General features: G+C 37.9%; 5 protein-coding genes and 1 long non-coding RNA gene across 13 annotated transcripts in view; 4 read left to right on the forward strand and 2 right to left on the reverse strand.

Annotated features, from left to right (window-relative positions):
• Positions 1-6,955, forward strand: part of LOC106743285 (probable cation-transporting ATPase 13A3) — a 12,607-nt gene extending 5,652 nt beyond the window's left edge. The window contains exons 5-19 of one of the 3 annotated variants that reach the window (XM_014616984.1): positions 251-321; positions 646-912; positions 995-1,199; positions 1,342-1,540; positions 1,626-1,737; positions 1,807-1,996; positions 2,869-3,069; positions 3,272-3,457; positions 3,530-3,880; positions 3,959-4,100; positions 4,194-4,348; positions 4,442-4,664; positions 4,809-4,890; positions 4,983-5,270; positions 5,332-5,419. In XM_014616984.1, the coding sequence (XP_014472470.1) occupies positions 251-321; positions 646-912; positions 995-1,199; positions 1,342-1,540; positions 1,626-1,737; positions 1,807-1,996; positions 2,869-3,069; positions 3,272-3,457; positions 3,530-3,880; positions 3,959-4,100; positions 4,194-4,348; positions 4,442-4,664; positions 4,809-4,890; positions 4,983-5,270; positions 5,332-5,338 (2,679 nt within the window). In that variant the 3' untranslated portion in view covers positions 5,339-5,419. Of the gene's footprint in view, positions 1-250; positions 322-645; positions 913-994; positions 1,200-1,341; positions 1,541-1,625; positions 1,738-1,806; positions 1,997-2,868; positions 3,070-3,271; positions 3,458-3,529; positions 3,881-3,958; positions 4,101-4,193; positions 4,349-4,441; positions 4,665-4,808; positions 4,891-4,982 lie in introns of all 3 variants that reach the window. The other 2 variants (XM_014616981.1, XM_014616983.1) reach the window with 2 other exon arrangements.
• Positions 6,956-7,048: 93 nt separating this feature from the next.
• LOC106743287 (testis-expressed sequence 10 protein homolog) lies at positions 7,049-10,887 on the reverse strand. 2 transcript variants are annotated; one of them, XM_014616987.1, is made up of 6 exons: positions 10,805-10,887; positions 9,625-9,846; positions 8,361-9,522; positions 8,038-8,275; positions 7,279-7,433; positions 7,049-7,201 (listed from the first exon to the last, which is right to left on the reverse strand). In XM_014616987.1, the coding sequence occupies exons 1-6, from the start codon at positions 10,805-10,807 to the stop codon at positions 7,098-7,100; spliced, it is 1,884 nt and encodes a 627-aa protein (XP_014472473.1). In that variant the 5' UTR covers positions 10,808-10,887; the 3' UTR covers positions 7,049-7,097. The 2 variants fall into 2 exon arrangements, with proteins under 2 accessions (XP_014472473.1, XP_014472474.1); XM_014616988.1 differs by lacking the exon at positions 10,805-10,887 and adding an exon at positions 9,983-10,082.
• LOC106743286 (ATP-binding cassette sub-family B member 6, mitochondrial) lies at positions 10,644-16,209 on the forward strand. Of its 2 annotated transcripts, none has more exons than XM_014616986.1 (13): positions 10,644-10,724; positions 11,703-12,188; positions 12,401-12,600; positions 12,734-12,896; positions 12,980-13,191; positions 13,309-13,455; positions 13,583-13,806; positions 14,077-14,357; positions 14,431-14,531; positions 14,670-15,013; positions 15,097-15,254; positions 15,340-15,722; positions 15,840-16,209. In XM_014616986.1, exons 2-13 carry the CDS (start codon positions 11,868-11,870, stop codon positions 15,850-15,852), a joined length of 2,547 nt encoding a protein of 848 aa, XP_014472472.1. In that variant the 5' UTR covers positions 10,644-10,724; positions 11,703-11,867; the 3' UTR covers positions 15,853-16,209. The 2 variants fall into 2 exon arrangements, with proteins under 2 accessions (XP_014472472.1, XP_014472471.1); XM_014616985.1 differs by lacking the exon at positions 10,644-10,724 and adding an exon at positions 10,882-10,968.
• A 225-nt stretch (positions 16,210-16,434) lies between these two features.
• On the forward strand, positions 16,435-17,455 carry LOC106743289 (oligosaccharyltransferase complex subunit OSTC). Its single transcript, XM_014616990.1, has 4 exons — positions 16,435-16,718; positions 16,805-16,878; positions 16,951-17,168; positions 17,243-17,455. Exons 1-4 carry the CDS (start codon positions 16,580-16,582, stop codon positions 17,259-17,261), a joined length of 450 nt encoding a protein of 149 aa, XP_014472476.1. The 5' UTR covers positions 16,435-16,579; the 3' UTR covers positions 17,262-17,455.
• A 243-nt stretch (positions 17,456-17,698) lies between these two features.
• LOC106743228 (calcium and integrin-binding protein 1-like) lies at positions 17,699-19,441 on the reverse strand. 4 transcript variants are annotated; one of them, XM_014616867.1, is made up of 6 exons: positions 19,373-19,441; positions 19,063-19,129; positions 18,932-18,966; positions 18,597-18,844; positions 18,318-18,516; positions 18,222-18,243 (listed from the first exon to the last, which is right to left on the reverse strand). In XM_014616867.1, the coding sequence occupies exons 2-6, from the start codon at positions 19,111-19,113 to the stop codon at positions 18,222-18,224; spliced, it is 555 nt and encodes a 184-aa protein (XP_014472353.1). In that variant the 5' UTR covers positions 19,114-19,129; positions 19,373-19,441. The 4 variants fall into 4 exon arrangements, with proteins under 4 accessions (XP_014472352.1, XP_014472353.1, XP_014472354.1 ...); XM_014616868.1 differs by having other exon boundaries at positions 19,239-19,410; XM_014616869.1 differs by having other exon boundaries at positions 19,234-19,410.
• Positions 19,442-19,456: 15 nt separating this feature from the next.
• LOC106743229 lies at positions 19,457-20,453 on the forward strand. Its single transcript, XR_001374332.1, has 2 exons — positions 19,457-19,590; positions 20,137-20,453. It is a non-coding gene; the product is annotated as an uncharacterized LOC106743229 (long non-coding RNA).
• The last annotated feature ends 83 nt before the right edge of the window (positions 20,454-20,536 follow it).

Below are 20,536 nucleotides of genomic sequence, written 5' to 3' on the forward strand. Positions count from 1 at the left end.
CACACACACACACACACACACACACACACACACACACACACACACACACACACACACACACACCGATGTACTTGACGCATTTTGTATACTTTGTTATGATCAAATTTCTGAAATTCATTTGAATTGTTGAATTCTTGCGTATTTTGGCATAAATTGTTATAATAGTAATAATAATAATAATAATAATAATAATAATAATAATAATAATAACGAGATGCGTACGTTAGTAAAATGATCATCACGAATATAGGATAATTATCAAGGAAAGTACAAGTCATACTTTGTACAAGACGTCCAGACAGTTTCTACTAAGAACATCAGGTAAGGACATTAAATTTATAATATCCGGTCCATATAAAAGTAGCGAGGTGACAAAGAAAGAGAGTATATTAGAAAGGATTGGAAAAAAGAAGGATGCATTAGAACACTGGAAAAAATATATTTTGTTGAAACTGACCTCTCTTGGAGACGCGCTAAATTGCAGGACAATTCGACAATTTTCACTTGTTCAATTTCCATTCTTTGGACAGTTGTCGCATAGAATGTGTGCCGGTCGACTCAATTGGTTTCATCTATCCTTTCTTATGGAACTATTCGTGATACGAATATCCGAAATATGCTAATTCCGTTATCTTATACTTGCAGCGCGAAAAAGCTAGCCACTTTGGATAGCCACGTTGACCAAGATCTCCTAGAGAAAATCCGAAACAAAGCGCTGAAGATCAACTTGGAAAATGGCACGCGAAGCGAGGTGTACGAGTACAAGTCTTTTTGGTGCAAAAAGAAGTGTTACATATGGGACGTTACGAAATACGAGTTCTCGAGGCTCGTGGGATTCGATAATGGTACAATGTGTTCTGATTTTCATCTCGGGAGCGAGCACGGTTTGTCTAAAGAAGAGCAGTTACTTAGGTAAGACGCATCTCTTCTGGTAACATAATTTGTATCAATTGATATCACTAGAAAGCGGGACTCATTCATCCCTTCATTACAGGTATATTGTATACGGAAGTAACGAAATCATTGTACCGCTTCAGAGTATCGGCATGTTATTACTATTGGAAGTCTTGAATCCGTTTTACATTTTTCAAGTGTTTACTTTATCCGTGTGGTTTGCGGAAGGCTATTTTTATTATACTATCGCGATCATTCTAATGTCACTGTTTGGAATAACGAGCAGTATAGTGCAAACGCGAAAGGTACATGTCGTTCAACTTGTTCACGATACAAAGAGGAAAAGAGAGAGAGAGAGAGAGAGAGAGAGAGAGAGAGAGAGAAAGATAGGAAGAAAATGTATTTTACAACAAGACATAATCAAAAATTTCGATTATCTATTATTAGAACCAGCTAAATTTGCGCGGTACCGTTGCGTCGATGGAAAATGTACGCGTGCTTCGGGACAACGGTACTTTTGAGAATATTTCCAGCAAAGATTTAGTGCCCGGCGACATAATCGAATTGCCGAAACACCAAACAACTCTCATATGCGATGCGGTCTTGTTAACGGGACAATGCATATTAAACGAGTCTATGCTAACAGGTAAAAAGTGTTCCGTCCTTGTTTGATAAGTTTTTTATGATAAACGCGTGCTAAAGAATGAGTTTATTCTTTAATTGGTTTTTAGGCGAGTCTGTGCCAGTTACGAAAACATCGTTACCGCCTCATCAAACGTTGTACGACACTAAAGAATGCACGCATCACACGCTGTTCAGCGGCACGTCTATAATACAGACCAAGTATGCGACACTTTACACCTCTAATAGCCTTCAATATATCACACTGAATAAATAATACGCCACTTGCAGGTGCCACGGAGGCCAGCGTGTTCTCGCGAGAGTCATCAAGACTGGTTTTCTAACTAAGAAAGGTGCTTTAATCGCCGCTATATTGTATCCACCTCCGGCGGACTTCAAGTTCGACCAAGACTCGTATAAATTTATCGGCATCTTAGCATTAATTGCAACGTGTGGCTTCATATACACCATAGTGAGCAAGGTAATTTTTTACTCGGGATATGCCTGCTCCCGGTTCGTTTCCCTTTTTTTTAGCCCCCCAGCCTCGTATGTTTAGGTCACACTTGAGATATGCTGATCTCATTATAGCTAATTATTTGAGTCTAAAATTACAGCTGTGTGATTTCTTCTCGAGGTCGGTAAATTCTTTTAAGGCTCCTGATCCATTGCTTCAACTATCCTTGTTCGATGACGTCAGAAGCGAGAGAACGCTAAGAATTCTTGCGTTACACATTCCAAGAAAAAGATATATTCACAAAACAACATTAGTGACTGATTCAGCACACTTGCAGAATTGTCGGAACATTTTTCTTTTACTCAATCAATAAATAATCGTAAAATTAAAATTGACAAAATCCTGAGAAAGAAGGGTTAAAAGGGAAGGGTCCGTGTCAAATTAATTTTGCGACTATTTATTGATCGTTCAGGTAAAAGAGAAGTGTTTGGACAATTTGATAAATGTGTTGAATCAGTTACAAGCGTCGTTTTGTGGATATTTCTTTTCATCGGAATGTATTACGTAAGAATCCTTTGCACGCGTTTTTTCGCTTCTGATGTCATCAAACAAAGATACAGCGAGGGACTGGAGGAACCGTAAACGTAACGGCGATTGCTCAATCATTTGAGTCATTGCGTGCTACTTTCGTTCTATCTTTATTTTGCTAGTGCGAATTTATATATAATCGCACAATTTTTGCGTAATACGTATTACTTTGTATTTTGTATAAAAAAGGATGCGTTACCTTATGAAGAAATAAATAAATACATGTTGACATGTTACTACTTATCTTTATATTTTATATATAACATATATAGCATTTTATTGCCTAATACATACAATGTTAAATAATTTAGGTTTCAAGAGGAATCACACCGGGCGATATAACAATAAAAGCGCTGGACATTATTACGATAGTGATACCACCGGCGTTACCAGCCGCTATGACAGTAGGGAAATTATACGCGCAAGCGAGGTTGAAACGTGCGCAGATTTATTGTATCAATAACAGGGTCATTAATGTTTCCGGCAGCATAAATTGCGTCTGTTTCGATAAGGTAAGAAAGAGAGAAGCAATTTAACGATTATGTCGTTTTAGTCTATAGTTTCGAAGATTCGAAAAAGAAAAATTCGGTTTTTCCCGCGGATTTTTTTCGTTTTTTTTCGGCTATGGGAAGAAATCGTTTTTTTTTCTTTAAACTTTAGGCTCTCCCTCATTTTTATTTACCTTTTTCTCACGTCGTCGCTACGTTCGCACAGACAGGCACGTTGACCGAAGATGGGTTGGACATGTGGGGCATCGTACCCTGCACGAACAGCATCCTGGACGAGGCCGAGACGGACATACCCAAGCTTGAGAATCATCCTCTCTTCGAAGGGATGCTGGTTTGCCATAGTTTGACGCTTATCAACGACAAGCTCTGCGGGGATCCTTTGGACGCAAAGGTACGACGTCGTTCATTCTGTTCACTTTGCGATCACTACCGATATCTCGATGCAGCCTATCCGATATTGCAGATGTTTGAGAGCACCAAGTGGATATTGGAAGAATCGGATTGCGTACACGTAGACGAAAACGACGTAGTGATACCGATGGTCGTAAAGTCGCCGAGCGAGACTTCGGAGATTGGTATAATACAGCAGTATCAATTCTCAAGCTCTTTGCAACGAATGTCTGTTATTGTGCGCGCATCGGGATCGGATGACTACAGGTCTTACACGAAAGGCTCGCCCGAGATGATAATTCGCCTGAGCAAGCCGGAAACCGTGCCGAAGGATATCGCGCAAGCTCTGGAGCGATACACGACGCAGGGCTATCGCGTGATAGCAATGGGTCGCCGAGCGTCAATCTCCGAAACCAACACAAAGGTAACCGAGCGTATCTTTCTCTTGTGATTCTTCTCTGTCGAGCGCACAGTCGGACGGCCAATTCAAACGTATCTCCAGATATCGAAACTACCGCGAGAGACGGTCGAGTGGGACCTGGAGTTTCTGGGACTAGTGGTCATGGAGAACCGATTGAAGGAACCGACGACGCCGGTGATCACGGAATTGAGGGAGGCCAACGTACGCGTCGTGATGATCACAGGTTTGAATTGGCCGAATACGCGCAAACATCGCGCACAATCCTCTCGTCTCTGATGTGCAATCTTACAACATGCTTGACCTTGAATTTTCGAAGGAGACAATATCCAAACCGCGATGAGCGTTGCAAGGCAATGCGGGATACTCTCGAAGGACGAGTACGTTGTGAATGTAACTATGAAGCCGGTCGAGAGGAAAGAAGACTGTCCTGAGATATCCTTCGACATTCAGTCCCCCGAATCTGTCAGATTGGTAAACTCGTTGAATCAGATTTTACAGTCTACGTCACTCCCCGGTCAAATTCGCCCACAGTCTGTGGAATGAGATTCTTATTTCTCTCTGCAGAGTTTGCAAAACGGAGGCTCTGCGATGACTGAGGACGTGGAACGCGGTGTGGCCAACTGTAATTACAAATTCGCCCTGACTGGCGAAACGTGGCGAGCGCTGCGAGAGTATTATCCCGATCTCATAGATCGTATTTGCGTACACAGCGCGATATTTGCTAGAATGAGCAGCGACGAGAAACAACAAGTGATCTTGGAGCTCATGCGACTCGGTTACTACGTAGGTATGTGTCTTTCTTTTATGATTAATTGCGTGACGAAAATGAGCAAAGAGAGATAGAAAGCTCGAGTGTGTGTATGTGTGTCAATGTCGAACATTGGAGATATAGATAAGCGATAAAGTAAAAGTTATCGTTTGCAATGCCCAGCCATGTGCGGCGACGGCGCCAACGACTGTGGGGCGTTAAGATCCGCGCACGTCGGAATATCGCTTTCCGAAGCGGAATCCAGGTGAGAGACGCTCAATTCACATTCATGCTATTTTATCGGTCATCTCTCTCTCTCTTTGACTGATAAAATGATGTTCTCTCTTCATCGTGCAGCGTGGCCAGCCCTTTCACCTCGGCGGTATCGGACATAACTTGCGTGCCGAAGGTGATACGAGAAGGACGCGCCGCCTTGGTCACGTCGTTTGGCATCTTTAAATTTATGGTGGCGTATTCCCTGACGGAGTTCCTCTCCGTCATAATACTGTATTCCATCGACTCGAACTTGACGGACCTGCAATTTCTATTCATCGACATCTGTCTGGTCGTCAACTTCGCCTTCTTCTTCGGCAAGACTCGCGCGTACACGAAGAAATTGTCCAGGACACCACCCATGACGAGCCTGTTGAGTTTCACTCCGCTCTTATCTTTGACAGTACACATGTTCATAATGACTGTTTTTCAGGCGATAGCGTATCACGCTGTCCGGAAGTTCCCTTGGTTCAAGCCGTTCGTTCCCGTCAGTAACACCGGATACGCCAGTTTTGAGAACTATTCGGTCTACTGTGTCTCCATGTTTCAGTATATCACGTTGGCGATTATATTTTCACGCGGGAAACCGTACAGGCGTGCTGTCTACACGAACGAGACACTCATGTTCTCCATACTCCTGTTAACGGTCGTATGTGCGTACATTACGGTTTACCCGGCAGGCTGGGTGGTGAACGTCTTGGAATTAATGTTACCGCCCGTCTACGATTGGAGACTCATTATTTTAGCGCTCGCCTCGGCCAATTTTCTTATTTGCCTCTTCACCGAGAGTTTCGTGATAGAACGCGTCGTCGAAAATATCCTGAAGAGGAAATTCTACAAGCCGGAAAAATCGAGGAAAATATATCTCAGGATGGAACACAAGGAAAAGGAATACGGAAATTGGCCGCCGTTCCCACTGCCAATACCGTCTGTCGTACGAACGGAGAACGGCGTAGAGAAAGCCGTGAACGTTTCGCACAACGGATACCGTTCCACCAATATTTCGAGTGATCGAACATCTAACGGTTTTAGCAATTCGTTCGATCTATCGAAGGAAAAAACCAACGAAGGGAATGGCCTTGGAAATCCTGGTTTTGTCAAGGACGAAATTTAATGGAGAATATCCAAGACGGAGAATGAATCATCTGTTGTATGAAAAAGTTAAAGATTCACTTATGTTTCACCATGTACAATGTTGTACGTTGTTGTTGCCTTGAACAACGAAAAGCAATTTTAAAGCGTTCCGTCGCGTGACAAGCGAGCATTAACGGAAAGAAGCACAATGCAATTATTTGAATAGAGGACAACAACGCGGTAAGAACTCTTCTCGTGGATAATGCTTGTGAGTGAAATCATCAATGAGTGAATATTTCACGAAGTACTTCATATTTTATATCAAAATACTTGGAAGGGAAATATGAGAGCGAATATTTCGCGAAATTTCGCGAAATACTTAGTTCCTTTGCGACTTTCTTTCATATTCTAACAAAAATAATCGATGTATGTAAAAAAATGTCTATTTTGGAAAGTCAAGGTAACTTTACACTTTAAAAAATAATGACTTTAAAATGAACATTTCTTTTCATTTTTCCGAATTCTAAGCTCTATTTCTAATGGGAATTTTTATATATTTGAGAGCATCGGAAATTTTCAAACTTTTGGGCGACTCATTTTCTCTGTGCACGATCGATATCTCCTTTTAGTATTCCTGCAAGTATTTTTAATAGCAATTACGATATAAGTTACATAATTCATGACAGTATTAGTAAAAATATCAAGGAATGAATATCATATCATACTTTTAATATAAGATTGGTGCAACGGCGAAGAAATGTCTAATAACTGGAAAAAGAAAGAATTCATTTTAATATTCCTATATCTTTCTCTCTTTCAAAGAAGATCGTCCTTGCAGAATTATATTGACGTAAATAAAATTATCATATCTAGTCGAATTAGCGCCTGAAAGATTTTTCCATTTTTTCGTGCTTTCTTCACTTAATAGTATGATATATTCAAATTAAACTCTACTTTGTTAGTTATACATATATAGATATAAATATTTTATTTCGAAATAAATAAAAATATGACAGTATATGTATATTACCAGTATAATGCTTTATGGACCTTAGCATTAAAAAAAAGTAAACGCGTTCAAATTCAATCAGTTTAATCAGCTTTAACAAATTAATTGTACATATGTTAGTAGTAAAGTTCTGCGTCTATGAAGTAAAATAGATTGAGAATCATAAGTCTTGATGTTTGATCGTCTTGCGAGCCTATGATGTTGATTTTCTTAGCATTCTCTAAAAGAGTAAAGTGCAAAGTGTGAAATATGTTATATTGGCGATATATATTCCTAACTATTTTTGCATATTTTTACCTATAATAGCCTCCTGTTTTGTCGTAAGTTCCTCTCGAATCCATTCTTTGAAACACAGAGCTATTTTACTGATCATACGAATTGTGGCTTCGTTTATGCTTGGCCTCAACAGTAAGCTTGGTAAAGTTGCGACATACTTTTTGAATGCCTCTTCTCTATCAAATGAAATATTAAAAAGAATATTATTCATGATGACAGGCAGAATCGGTGATGCCAATGATGGCACCGAGCCACAACGCACACAAGCGTCGCGTGTCCGTGCGCAGCTTCTTCGGCCACCTTTCACTGACTCGACGCGAGCCGATATATCCGCTGTCTCACTTCCCCGACTTCGACTGTAGTCTCACCGACGAGATAGCTGCAATAATAGCCATAGTCAACAAAGCTATCGGGGAAGCGAGACAGCAGATACGTCGGCTCGTGTCGAGTCAGCCGAAGCGGCCGAAGAAGCTGCACACGGATACGGCTGCGACGCTTGTGTGCGTTGTGGCTCAATGCTATCATTGGCATCACTAGGCAGGATACATGCACTACCTGCTTAATCGTATGCCAAAGCATTTCTTCGCACGTAATAAGCAATAAGCAATTAATAATTACTAAAGCGATAAGCAATTACTTATCAACTATAAACGTATCTACTAACGTTTTCATATTTTGTCACCTATAGATAGTCTCGAATTGCCCACTTTTTATACTTTTCAACAGTATTAGCTATTTAATGACTATTCGCGGGAGTATACTTTACGAGAATTCCATTACCTGCGTAATTCATTCAAGTTACATTCCAATATAATGTTACCGATGATTATGGACAAGTCTGATTGCAACTCATTCTTAGGTAGATCAGAGGACGTTTCGACAATCAGTTGCAAAGTACGGCTTAGATCAATGCCATTTACATGCCAAGCTGAACTCGCTGTTAAAAACAGAGTTCTCAATAGCTTGGTCAGTTGCAATAACACAGACGAGTCATTGATGTACCAGTTTTCAATATTGTCTGAAAGAAATGTTGATTAAAGAAAAATTGCGAAGATGCGACGAGACAATTATACATCATAATAGAATTAGCTAACAAATCTCACCATTCAAATATTTAATGACGGATAAACAATTCTTTTTGACACAATCAGGAAATTTCTTATGGCTAATTATAGACGTACACCATATATGAATCCGGCAAAGCCCCAAATTCTGTTCTAAATAGCTCTCGCTAGATTTCATCCCGGAATAATCTTCTTGACATTTCCTAGATTTGTTGGCAAATTCTCCCGCTTTATTGTACGGAAATTTCGACAGGAAATTCTTCATGTATGATTCATGAAATTTATGTATAAACCAACACTTTGTATCCTGGTCATCGTCGTAATCATCGTGATCCAACGTATCGATGTACTCGATAATTGACTGTATAATTCTAACGATACTTTTCAATAACGCGGCCGTCTCGCTGGAGATCGTAATCTCCGTGTAATTCTCAAGCTTCTCATGTGGACATACTTCGAGCCAAATGTCAAACATCAATGGCATCAATGTGTCTACATATTGGATGAATTCTATCTTGGATAAAGCTCTTCCTGTTGTTGTTATCAAGTTTAAATCGTCGTTAAAATCGATCTCACAAGTTTTGGCTGGACTATTAGAAAAGATTGGAATAAATCTGACATAATTTCGCACTTCTCGCTTTATCGTACTTGAACGCATGGTTCTGTCAAATTCCTCGTCACTTAGGATACATTTAAACATATTAGCCAAACGTTCCAAAACTTGAATCCTCCACCTTACACTAGTGCTTTTAGAATTTGGTAGTGTTGTCAATTGTCCACTGCGCTTAATATCACCGTGTAATCTACATATCATGCCCAAAAAATTGGATAATATTTTATGACTATCTTTCATAAGCATATTACCACAATTGTGCACGAGAACATCTAAGTAATGCAAAGAGTCCTCCTTTATATGTGGATTAATATGCGTCATGGCACAATTTAAGTAAGAGGTTAAAACATCGAGATATGGTATCAGCTGTTCCTTCGAAATACATTCAAGAATTAATTGCAGCGCGCTTGTCGAGTTTCTCCGTACATTTTTCTCTTTATCAAGAGATAAAGATGCTATTCCACGGATTAAAGAGCCTAATTCTGAATGCAGGGTTTTTGGTGGATGTATTAACAAGATTTCCTTCAGTTCTCTCAATGCTTCTGTTCGCACTGTTACATTATGATGTCGAAGACGCATCAATAGTTCCTGAAATGGATGTGATAAATACTCGGACAATATTATATGATAAGATCACAGAAAGTTTATGGTGTCTGTACAATAAATGTTCAAATGCACTATTTTACATACCTTGATATTGAGCTTACGAGTGCTGAGAATTTCAGTGTCATCATGATGCTTTAATTGTTTCTGTATCACAATTTTTTTCGCTGTGAACGATGTATCCGTAACATTTAAGTTCTTCGGTAGCTGATTCGTTTTACTCTTCAATTTTACTTTCGACTTTTCTGATTTTAACCGCTTCAAGTGCTTATGACCCTTAGCCATAACTTCAAAATTGTGGATAAATGTCTGGAATAAATAATTTTTATCAGAAAGAGTTTTCCATGAAAATATATTTCTATGATGTCTTCTCGGTATGTGAAACAAAAAATATGATGATCTCAGGCGATATAAACAAGAATAGACAACAATAACATATTTTTACTTTTGCTGATATTCCACCGGCTACTAGAGATTAGTAAATACCACACTCTCATTTACACGTGACTGTGTTAAGGTTATAACCTTTCTGCATTGCATTTTTGAACAACAGAGGGCACCATTTACGTCACCATGTACATTTCCTTTTCGATACATATGCGCAAAGTGTATTACGTCGCTACGTTTAAAATTGTCTCTTTAAAATTGCTTTTAATTATATTAATATATCCTGAACATTTAATTAATTTATCAATTTTAGATATATATTGCAATGGCAAACACTTATATGTACGCGACATTCGAAATTATAAGTTATAGGTTACTTTTTATGCGCATGATGCGGAACCCAGCCTATATATTCGGTATGCAAAAAATTTAGCGCACGTGCCGTTATAGCCATTCCATGGCAGTGAGAAGTATTATATCTCTAAGAGAAATGCTCGATTATATGCGGAGATGTATCTGAATAAAGCAAACGACGTGTTATAAGGAATATGGTAATATTACATAACATTCGAAAATTAAGTTGGACCGCGACTGACCTTGGTAGTTATCAGTTATGTCAACGTGAGATCGCAATAATTCAGATATAAAGTGTGTGAATCTATGATGTTATCTGACAATTATATATGTGATTGAGATAAAATTATATCAAAGAGAGATAAGAAAAAAGAAACTTAATATTGCGCTGAAGAAGAATATTCATAGTATAAATAGAGGTTTATAACGGACTGGAGCGAACCAGAGTAAGTAATTAGATATCCAAAACGATGATTTGTGATTTTCAATTAAGTGTCCACGTTTGAACCAAGGTTTCTTTTCTTACCATCTAAATCAAATGCCCACGTTTAAAGTAGTGCAATAGACTCGATTGCTCAATTCTATTAGTGCGATCCAACAAACTGCCTACTCATATCTCGCGCGCGGATTGTACCTGCGTCCATAATCCGTTACACGAGCCGGGATGACAATACATAATTTTCTATACGCGTAAGTGCAACGTAATTTAATATAAAAAATATCGAGACTATACCGGTAGAAATCAATATTATTAGGTATTGAAACTTCGTATTCTTTTCTATATTAATCTCTCATAATTAATTGCAAATATTTCTCAATATCTGATTGTACTATATGTGATAAACCCAAGTAAACGTAAATAATACGAACATTCTAAAAGATAGGTGTAGTTTATAGATAAATTTTAATTATGATAAGATGTTTATTGATAAAGAAATGAATTAATCAGAACAAAATTATCTCATGTACTAAGATAGGTAATTATTTAATTTAGCTATGCTAGCACAAATGAAATTACACTTATTCGACGCGTTTTTGCACAAAACGAAAGAATCTGGCGGAAAAAAGTGTCGCTCTGCCGCGAAATGAGTTATTAATCGTCAAAATTGATGACTTGATAGGTTAGGAAACCTGTCATATTCAGACCTGACAGATTCATTACACATACCTTAGTAAGGCGAAGATTTAATATTTAAATTTATTTAATACCACGAAGCATGCTCATATCGTAACATTTCACCGGTATTCTGATACAGGTTTCCTAACGTGTCAAGTCGTCAACTTTGACGATTAATAATACACTTCGCGGGGCAGAGCGACACTTTTCTGCCAGATTCTTTCGTTTCGTCCAAAAACGCATCGAATAAGTATAATTTCATCCATATTTGTGCTGACGTAGCTAAATAACTACCGATATGTTTTAGGTATGGTCTAATCCGACTTGTTTGACATTGGACTTTGACATATGCATATTATTCATCGAGTTATATAAAGGATCATAATACAGAATTGAAATATATAGAAGAGGAGCATCGAACAATGAAACAATACTAGATATTTCAAGCCAGCTGTAGTTGCCAGCCATTCTGATGAATACGGATACAAATATGATAATGAGATATTGTCCACCAAATATAACTTTTACTGAGATTTGGGTGGAACATGGCGTGCCCAAATGTTTCATGGACACTATCAGTAGCACTATAATTTTCTTGTACTTGCTTATATTTGGCTCTATCCAACTTTGGATGTATCGCAAGTATGGGACAGAAGTCAACGCCAGTACATTGCCCAAAAGTAAATTGTACAATTTGCAAAAGTTCCTTCTGTACTTTGTTCCTTTTTTGAGTATATTAAGAATAATTTTACAAGCCACAATCTTGGATGATGGAACGATTTACGGATACATGGTAAGACTTATAGTATATAGTACAAGCTTTTTGATTATGTATCATCTTAACAAATAACATGTTCTCTGATAGAATTTTGCAGACCTCATGCTCAACATGTTACTGTTGTTTGACAATGTTATTTAAATTAAACGTATAGTGTGCTTGTGAGAATGTTCTTCTATTATTGTGAACTTTTAACAAATAAGTAAATAAGTCTTCCACCTTTGCAGATATTGACAACAGTATTGACAGTGATAGCTTATTCATATTCGGTTTATATCTTAAGAGTTGAAAGACATCAACTATTGCCAAGTGTGCCACCGCATGGTCATGGATTGGTGCTGCTGGGTTTCTGGACATTAACATTTGTTGTTGAGAATTTCGTTTTCGTTAACATTGGAAAGCTCGAGTGGTGGTTCCATTTGAATTCGTAAGTCCACATCGAAGAGATTTATGTTGGGAATAATTGAATATGGTCACAGAACAATTCGCGAGTGCAAGGAATAGATGGATCTTAAAAAATTAAGTGGTTATTCAGTTTGAATTTATTATATCTTTTACAGTCTCACGGACCAGATTGAGATGGCGTTATTTGTTTTACGCTATGTTAGCAATTTACTAATTTTTGCTCTCGGTTTACGGGCTCCTGGCATTGCCGGCAATCTGGATCATGATTATCGCGAGCTTAACAATGCCCTAGCCACGCAGCCACGATATTATTACAGAGTAAATAATACATATTATTTGCACGATATCCCGTACAGTATATGCGATTGAGAAAATATTAATTCGTACGAAGATATTTGCAGAGGCAAGAGGATAATTCTTCCACTTGGGCGAATCTGTGGTACAAAGTTAAAGTCTTGGCACCATTCTTGTGGCCGAAATCTGATTTCCTACTTCAACTGAGGGTAATATTTTGCTTCTTGCTGCTGATGTCGGGGCGTGTGATAAATCTTTTCGTGCCGATTTACAATAAAAAGATCGTGGATAGTGTTTCGTTTGCTCCTATAACATTCAGGTGAGTGGAATTATAATACGATCAAGCTTGTGCCGATGTGTAACGGTGAGTATCGACTCACCGAAGTCTTTGAAGCGAAATTTTGTCGCTTCAGTCAGACGTTTACTTTTATTACAGATGGGATATAGTATTGATATATGTAGCGTTCAAATTCTTGCAAGGTGGCGGCACCGGGGGTATGGGTTTGTTGAATAATTTAAGATCCTTCCTCTGGATTCGTATTCAGCAATACACTACTCGCGAAGTGGAGGTAGAGCTGTTCAGGTGAGTTCAATTAATTAGTCGATCGTTAAAATCGCATCTACGAAAGTCGTCCGTCTTCTTCTCCAGTTGTGTATTCAATGAAGCGGCACATGACTTTATGATTTCTTATATGTGTCTTATTTTGTAGGCATTTACACAGCCTGAGTTTACGTTGGCATCTCGGAAGGAAGACCGGCGAAGTGTTACGAGTCATGGACCGCGGCACGGACTCGATCAACAATTTGCTCAATTATATTCTCTTTCAAATCTTACCGACCATTATTGACATCGTCATAGCCATCGTATTTTTCGTCAGTGCATTTAACAAGTGGTTCGGTCTCATTGTGTTTACAACCATGATTCTCTATATCAGTAAGTACAATGGTAGTGATGCTGGTAGTAATAATAACAGTAATAACAGTAGTTGGTAGAGAGAGTAGTAGTGATAATAGTGGCAGAAATAATAGTAGTAAAAGCAATAATAATAAAATAAAGTAAATGCACGTGAGAGTAAGTAACAACTGATCAATCACACGAGAGTAGCAATCTGTGAACCGCAAAGTTTAATTTTTTCGCTCACGCACCATAGTCTCTCTCACTTAAGTCTCTCACTTACATTTTTCTTCAATCTTCACCTCTCAGTTGCTACGATCGCTGTCACTGAATGGCGCACCAAGTTCCAAAGGCGCATGAATCTGGCCGACAATGCTCAGAAAGCGCGCAGCGTTGACAGTTTGCTGAACTTCGAGACGGTCAAATATTACGGTGCCGAGACGTACGAAGTTGCAAGCTACAGGAAAGCGATTTTAGACTTCCAAGTGCAAGAATGGAAATCCATGATCACGTTGAATATTTTAAACACCTTGCAAAACATCATTGTCTGCGGCGGCCTGTTATCCGGATCATTATTGTGTTTACACATGGTCAGTACTCGTGCTGAAACGCGATGTAATCACTTCAAGCGCAACTCGCATAACAAGTGGTTTTGTCCTGTAGGTTGTAGCTAATGAAGGTTTGACGATTGGCGACTACGTCTTGTTCTCCAGTTACATAATACAACTTTACGTACCGCTGAATTGGTTCGGCACGTATTACAGGTAACAAATTAAGAGACATCATCTATTCATAATATTCCTTCATTTGCCACACACGTCGATTAACGCATCGTTAATCAACTCGATTCAAATTTCGCTATCGAGCGACCTATTCACTCGATGTTTTCACGTTTTCCGAAGGGCTATACAGAAGAATTTCGTCGACATGGAAAATATGTTCGAGCTACTCAGGGAAGAGCAAGAAGTGATAGACGCGCCAGGAGCCGGTTTGCTGGAGGTCAAGCATGGGCAAGTGGAATTCTCAAACGTATCGTTTGGTTACTCCCCGGAGAAACTCGTGCTAAGGAACGTTAGTTTCGTCGTACCTGCGGGAAAAACCATCGCATTGGTCGGCCCGTCCGGTGCCGGGAAGAGTACCATAATGCGATTACTGTTTCGCTTCTACGACGTCGACCAAGGTGCGATTGTAATCGACGGGCAGAATGTCAAGACCGTTACGCAGGAGTCTCTCAGAAGCATCATAGGTATTATCACATATCGTTACTGTCGATTTCAACGCTTGTGCGACGAGTGATCACCCTGAAAATTTTTATCGCCCAATTCACAGGTGTTGTGCCGCAGGATACGGTCTTGTTTAACAATACGATAATGTACAATATCCAATATGGTCGCATCTGTGCGCCGGAAGTTGATATAATCGCCGCTGCGAAACATGCGGATATTCATGACAGGATTCTCACATTCCAGAATGGCTATGAGACACAGGTATGTTGCGAAATGTATCGATCAGTCACCTTACTCGTATACACTTTGGAAACCGCGCGCCTGCATCGCTCGATCTCTTCCTCAGGTCGGTGAAAGGGGACTTCGGCTAAGCGGCGGCGAGAAGCAACGTGTCGCGATCGCACGTACGATTTTGAAAGCGCCGAACATTGTGCTGCTGGATGAAGCTACAAGCGCCCTGGACACCCAAGCGGAACGCAACATACAAGCGGCGTTGAACAAAGTGTGCGCTGGACGAACCACTATTATTATAGCGCATAGACTGTCCACGATCATTCACGCGGACGAAATCCTGGTATTGAAGGAGGGCGAGATTGTCGAGAGAGGCAAACACGAGGAGTTAATTTCACACGGCGGTGTCTATCACGCGATGTGGCAAGCACAGCTGCAAAACGGTCAGGAGAACAACAAGGATGAAGATTCTTCTACGCATGAAGGCAATGCTGTATTGTAATTAAATTTAAGTTAATAGCAAGTTAATAATTAAGTAATAACTAAGTTAACAATAATAATGAACAAGACTTGTAGAGTTCTATTTTTCAAAATATAATATTTATTGTTGATAAGATCATTGTACTGAGGCGGGCGAGAAACATATTATACAGCGTCGGAGAACTTGAGGAGAGTTCTCTTATATTGTTAATGTTTTCGCCGATGGGTAGACAGAGCTGTATCAGTCTGGTGCTTCTTAATCAATGAAAGGAGGGAGAACTATGATGTTAGTCCGATGTAAGTTTTCATGCAAACGCATTCATTTCATCGGAGCTTAATCCCCGATTATTACTGGTACGTAGAAGTGTTGGACAACTGATCGAGATAAGAGAGATGATGAATGTAATAAAATACTCATATATAAGTTTGACTACATTCTTATGTATGAGAAATGTGTCTAGAATATTTTTTTCTCTGATGGATAACAATAAATAATATACAAGATTGGAGTAGTAACACTTATTATCTGTAATGCCGTTACAAGCTGTTCTTTTCCCGTGATAACTTGTAATGGCGCTGTTTTTCTTTTCGTTGATAACGATACGGACATTATTCTTTGCATATGTAAGATACACATGCACACAAAACAGCTTGTAAACTCGGCATAAAAAATAATTAACTTTTCGAACCTGTTTGCCAACCAATGAGAACGCGGAGCTGTTATCAATCGCCGGTACGTACAGTCCGATATAAAATGCTACTCTGGCGCACGTGTGTATGAACCAGTTGGCGGAAGACGTAAACGATATACCGGTGAATGTGTTTCGTAGGAGAGTCTTTATTTTTCCATCGAGTAGCTTAGGTTTACCGTGACAATGGAGTACATTTACCGATTACCGTTCTTAGTCCTGGAAGTGCCTAATTTAAAATTAAAGAGACCGTCCTGGATGGGGAAACCCAGTGCTATGGTAGTCTTCTCCTTCATTCTCCTCTCGTACTTCTTGGTGACGGGAGGTTAGTTGTTCCACGTACATACGTACAATAATAATGTTGCTTTCAACGCAACATTCCGACCTTTAAAAGCGTATTGCGTTTCGCAGGAATCATATACGATGTAATCGTTGAACCACCTAGTGTAGGATCCACGACAGACGAGCACGGTCATACAAGGCCCGTAAGTTGAGAGAATTTTCATTTGTCGCACGATTCAATTCTTCAATCTTACAAGCCGGCGTGACTTTTACAGGTAGCATTTATGCCGTATCGTGTAAATGGGCAATATATAATGGAAGGTTTGGCCTCTAGTTTCCTTTTTACAATGGGAGGCTTAGGCTTTATCATACTGGATCAGACTCATGGTCCCTCAACGCCAAAACTTAACAGAGTTCTCTTGATATGTGTCGGATTTATCAGCATAATTGTGTCATTTATCGCATGCTGGATATTCATGAAAATGAAGCTTCCGTAAGAGATATCATTTACATTTTGAGATAACATACGTCATTATGTTATGTAATTAATTTTCTTCTTATTTTCAGTGGATACCTGCAATCCTAAATGTAAGCTATTACAGATTCCATGGGTGTAATTAATGCCATTTTTATATCATTCAGGATATTGTAACGATGGATTACTGATTTTTATAATAAAGTGTAATAAATCAAATGAGATATTTTTAGTACTCTCATTGTTGGTAATAGGGTAAAAGAAACGTATGTACGATTTTCCAAATATATTTAGATAATATTGTAAACACATTAAAATATTATATTATTAAATAATATTCTTAATATAGCTATGTATTTTTCCAATATATTATATATTTTTCCAGAAATACATATAGATAAGAAAAGAATATTAGTTTTTTCTGTTGCAATTGTTAACAAATACTTGAATTGACACACAAATTTTAGTAATGTGATCATGTATTTAGTACAAGAAATAATTCTCTAAAAATAATTACTTACCTTGGAGACTCATATTTAACTAGTCAAAAAATTAATGTTCTATTATTTTCTGTTTTCTTTATTTGCTCTTTCCATATTGCACTGTATCGTATAATCCATTGTATAAGAGTTTTATACAACATATATGTATATATGAAGATACTTATATTTCATAATAATTTAATAAATATACGTTTTGTAAACATGCAATGATGTGTGTGACTTTAGAAAAATCCTACAAGAATGTATACAAGATTGATGATGCTTGGGGCTGTGGAAGTAACGTGGAATCAATAATTTCACGTTTAGAAATGCCGTTCCTTTTATCACATAATAGTTCAATAAACAATAAAAAAGTTAGAACTTTATTGGTGTCGTATTTAGGCTCAACTGTAGAATCTTGGCACATTCCGTGGATGTTGAACATAATTTTTTTTCTTGGACTATGTTTTCCTGAACTATATAGTCCTACATTACTAGTTTAATCATTAAGTGGCATTTATTATTAATCAATATTATGTTCAGTCTCTTTTGTTTACTATCTTTCATTAAGAAATGCTTCGTATCGTATCTATAAACGAATAGCAAAGCTCCTGTAAACAGATTTCAATATAATTCGTGAATGCAATAAAATTGTAATTTTGTAATTAAGAATTTTGTTTCTTACTTAGAAAAGTCGCTGCTTTTCTCTATGATGTGTTCGAACTCTGCAAAGCTCAAAGCACCATCGTCATCTAGATCAGCTTCGTCAAGAATATACTGAAGAACTTGCTGCATGTCATTGTCATTTAATCTCTGAGGCGCTGTTAATCTGTCAACCACTTGTCTCAAATCTCCCACGCCAAGCATATCATCACCATCAAAATCTTAACAAATAAGACATTGGTAATATGTTAAATATTTTAGTCTAATGTACCACGGATAATTAGAGAATTCATTTACTTACCAAATATTCTAAATGCATGTTCAGCTTTTACAGCCTTTGGGGCAGCATTACTAAATACTGACATCATGTCCAAGAAGTCTTCAAAGGTACAATCACCATCTTGACTAGAGCTGAAGACCTTGCAAATTCTATCCCCAAAGGGATTTACTCTAAGCTCAGGATATTGTAAGACTTTAGACATTGGAAGCTTCGCATTCCTGTTGTGCCCGACTTTCTCTGGTGCAAGTGCCTTGAACTTCTGATGGGCACTATTACGAAAACAAAAATAGATAGTTCTGTAGAAATATGCAATTAAGAAAAGCTCATTCAATAAATAAATCATAAGTAAAACTTACTGTAAGACCTCCTTCTTCGTGAAATATGTTAAATCCTATTAAAGAGAAAATAGTAATTACATCGTTTAAAACATTAGAATATTAAAATTAAATATTGGAGATATAAAAATGAATACGCAAACCAGTCTTACTTGATAATCCTGCAACTCTTCTTCGCTAAATTGGCTGCTTCTTGCACCCATGTTTAAACAAGTATTTCTACACAATAAACGCACGTCACACATTAGTTATCTTCACCATAAAGTTCAATTGTTATCATCATTAGTCATCATTAGTTCATTCTGAATTCTTTTTAAATTAACCTCACATTTTCTCTGTTGTATTTAGCGAATTTGGAAATGTTGGGCAAGTAAATTGTTTTAAACAATGAATTTTTAGGTGGAGCTATAAGTTTAAATATAAAAGAGTACTACAGAAAAACTGAATAATTTTCCCCCGTACAATTTTTCGTATTTCAGCTACTTCCTCCCCATATGTACCATTCGCCACCGCTAGTTTCGCGCACGTCGCAACTGAAAAAGAGACATCTGTTAACAAAGGTTAACAAAGTAATAAGCAGAAAATCGATCAGAACGATATTCTCGCAACAAAAGACAAACAATGTCGATGACAGTGATCACAAGAATTGTCAAAGATATCTACAACGACCCGTTTAAGTGGTAAGTCACGAACAAGGCTTGTTGGCTTTAGGTACTTTGAAATACATTCGATACTTTGGTGAATATAACCTCTCAATCTACTCGTGCGACATTCGCTAACTTAATTCTCGATGCATTAATGATTAAATTGTTAAGTTGCTATTGATATAATTTTTATTAATTGATATTAATGCATAAACTCAATTGCTACTCTAAGCTGTACTTGGTTAAACGTTTTTGTAGAAATGATTACCATGTGACTAGATGTTCTGTATTAGTACGTTCCGTGGCGCTCGAATTACCGATAACCCGTGTTAAACTTTTCGTTCAGTTTGATACTTTCGCTCTAAAACGACATATAATTATGAAATATTTTTTATTAATTATTATGAAACATTATTATTTAACCAATAGAATTTGGCTCATAATAGAACATCGTGGAAGCCCATGTGACGTGTACAAGTCACGTCAAATTAGTCCGGCACGGAACGTATTAAATAAATTCAATCTATTACACGATATTATAACGTACTTGTTTTATATTATAATCTTTTTTCTTATCAACAGGTCAGCGGTGAAAAACATAGGATTTTTCGTAATAGGCATCAAGATAGCCTTGGAATGCAACGGAATGATGCTTATGCCGCCCAATCCCGTTTAAGTTTGCGTAGAATCTAGAAGAGAATATTATATTAAACTCTACAAATGCCTCCATATCTCATGCACTGATCATAAACAATCATCAAAAGAATTATACTGAAGTCTGACTGTAATAGTCATTTGGACTATTTAATTCTACTCATGCCATGTAACAATGTATATTTTATTATTAAAACAATGTTACAGAATTTTTTTCAATAAATATTGTTTCTGTTACCGCTGAATATCAACTGCATTTGAAATAACCGCGGTTTTCTTTTTACCCGTTTAACTTTCTGTTCTGCTCAGAAGATGGCGACAGATATTC

Source organism: Dinoponera quadriceps, unplaced genomic scaffold (assembly GCF_001313825.1).
Source record: "Dinoponera quadriceps isolate SergipeBrazil2010 unplaced genomic scaffold, ASM131382v1 scaffold616, whole genome shotgun sequence".
In the NCBI taxonomy this organism is placed as follows: domain Eukaryota; kingdom Metazoa; phylum Arthropoda; class Insecta; order Hymenoptera; family Formicidae; genus Dinoponera; species Dinoponera quadriceps.

What these genes read in the sequence shown, in the direction of transcription:
- LOC106743289 (XM_014616990.1), top strand. Translation starts at nt 16,580, where the DNA reads ATGGAGTACATTTACCGATTACCGTTCTTAGTCCTGGAAGTGCCTAAT. An exon ending in GTACTTCTTGGTGACGGGAG is followed by an intron (nt 16,719 to 16,804) that starts GTTAGTTGTTCC and finishes TGCGTTTCGCAG; the next exon opens with GAATCATATACGATGTAATC. An exon ending in AGCACGGTCATACAAGGCCC is followed by an intron (nt 16,879 to 16,950) that starts GTAAGTTGAGAG and finishes TGACTTTTACAG; the next exon opens with GTAGCATTTATGCCGTATCG.
- LOC106743228 (XM_014616866.1), bottom strand. Translation starts at nt 19,155, where the DNA reads ATGTGTGACGTGCGTTTATTGTGTAGAAATACTTGTTTAAACATGGGT. An exon ending in AAGAGTTGCAGGATTATCAA is followed by an intron (nt 18,967 to 19,062) that starts GTAAGACTGGTT and finishes TCTCTTTAATAG; the next exon opens with GATTTAACATATTTCACGAA. An exon ending in ACATGCATTTAGAATATTTG is followed by an intron (nt 18,517 to 18,596) that starts GTAAGTAAATGA and finishes TTATTTGTTAAG; the next exon opens with ATTTTGATGGTGATGATATG.
- LOC106743287 (XM_014616987.1), bottom strand. An exon ending in CTCGTAAGCTCAATATCAAG is followed by an intron (nt 9,523 to 9,624) that starts GTATGTAAAATA and finishes CATCCATTTCAG; the next exon opens with GAACTATTGATGCGTCTTCG. An exon ending in AACTTGAATGAATTACGCAG is followed by an intron (nt 7,434 to 8,037) that starts GTAATGGAATTC and finishes TTCATTTGATAG; the next exon opens with AGAAGAGGCATTCAAAAAGT.
- LOC106743286 (XM_014616986.1), top strand. Translation starts at nt 11,868, where the DNA reads ATGAATACGGATACAAATATGATAATGAGATATTGTCCACCAAATATA. An exon ending in TTTGCTCCTATAACATTCAG is followed by an intron (nt 13,192 to 13,308) that starts GTGAGTGGAATT and finishes CTTTTATTACAG; the next exon opens with ATGGGATATAGTATTGATAT. An exon ending in CATTATTGTGTTTACACATG is followed by an intron (nt 14,358 to 14,430) that starts GTCAGTACTCGT and finishes TTTGTCCTGTAG; the next exon opens with GTTGTAGCTAATGAAGGTTT.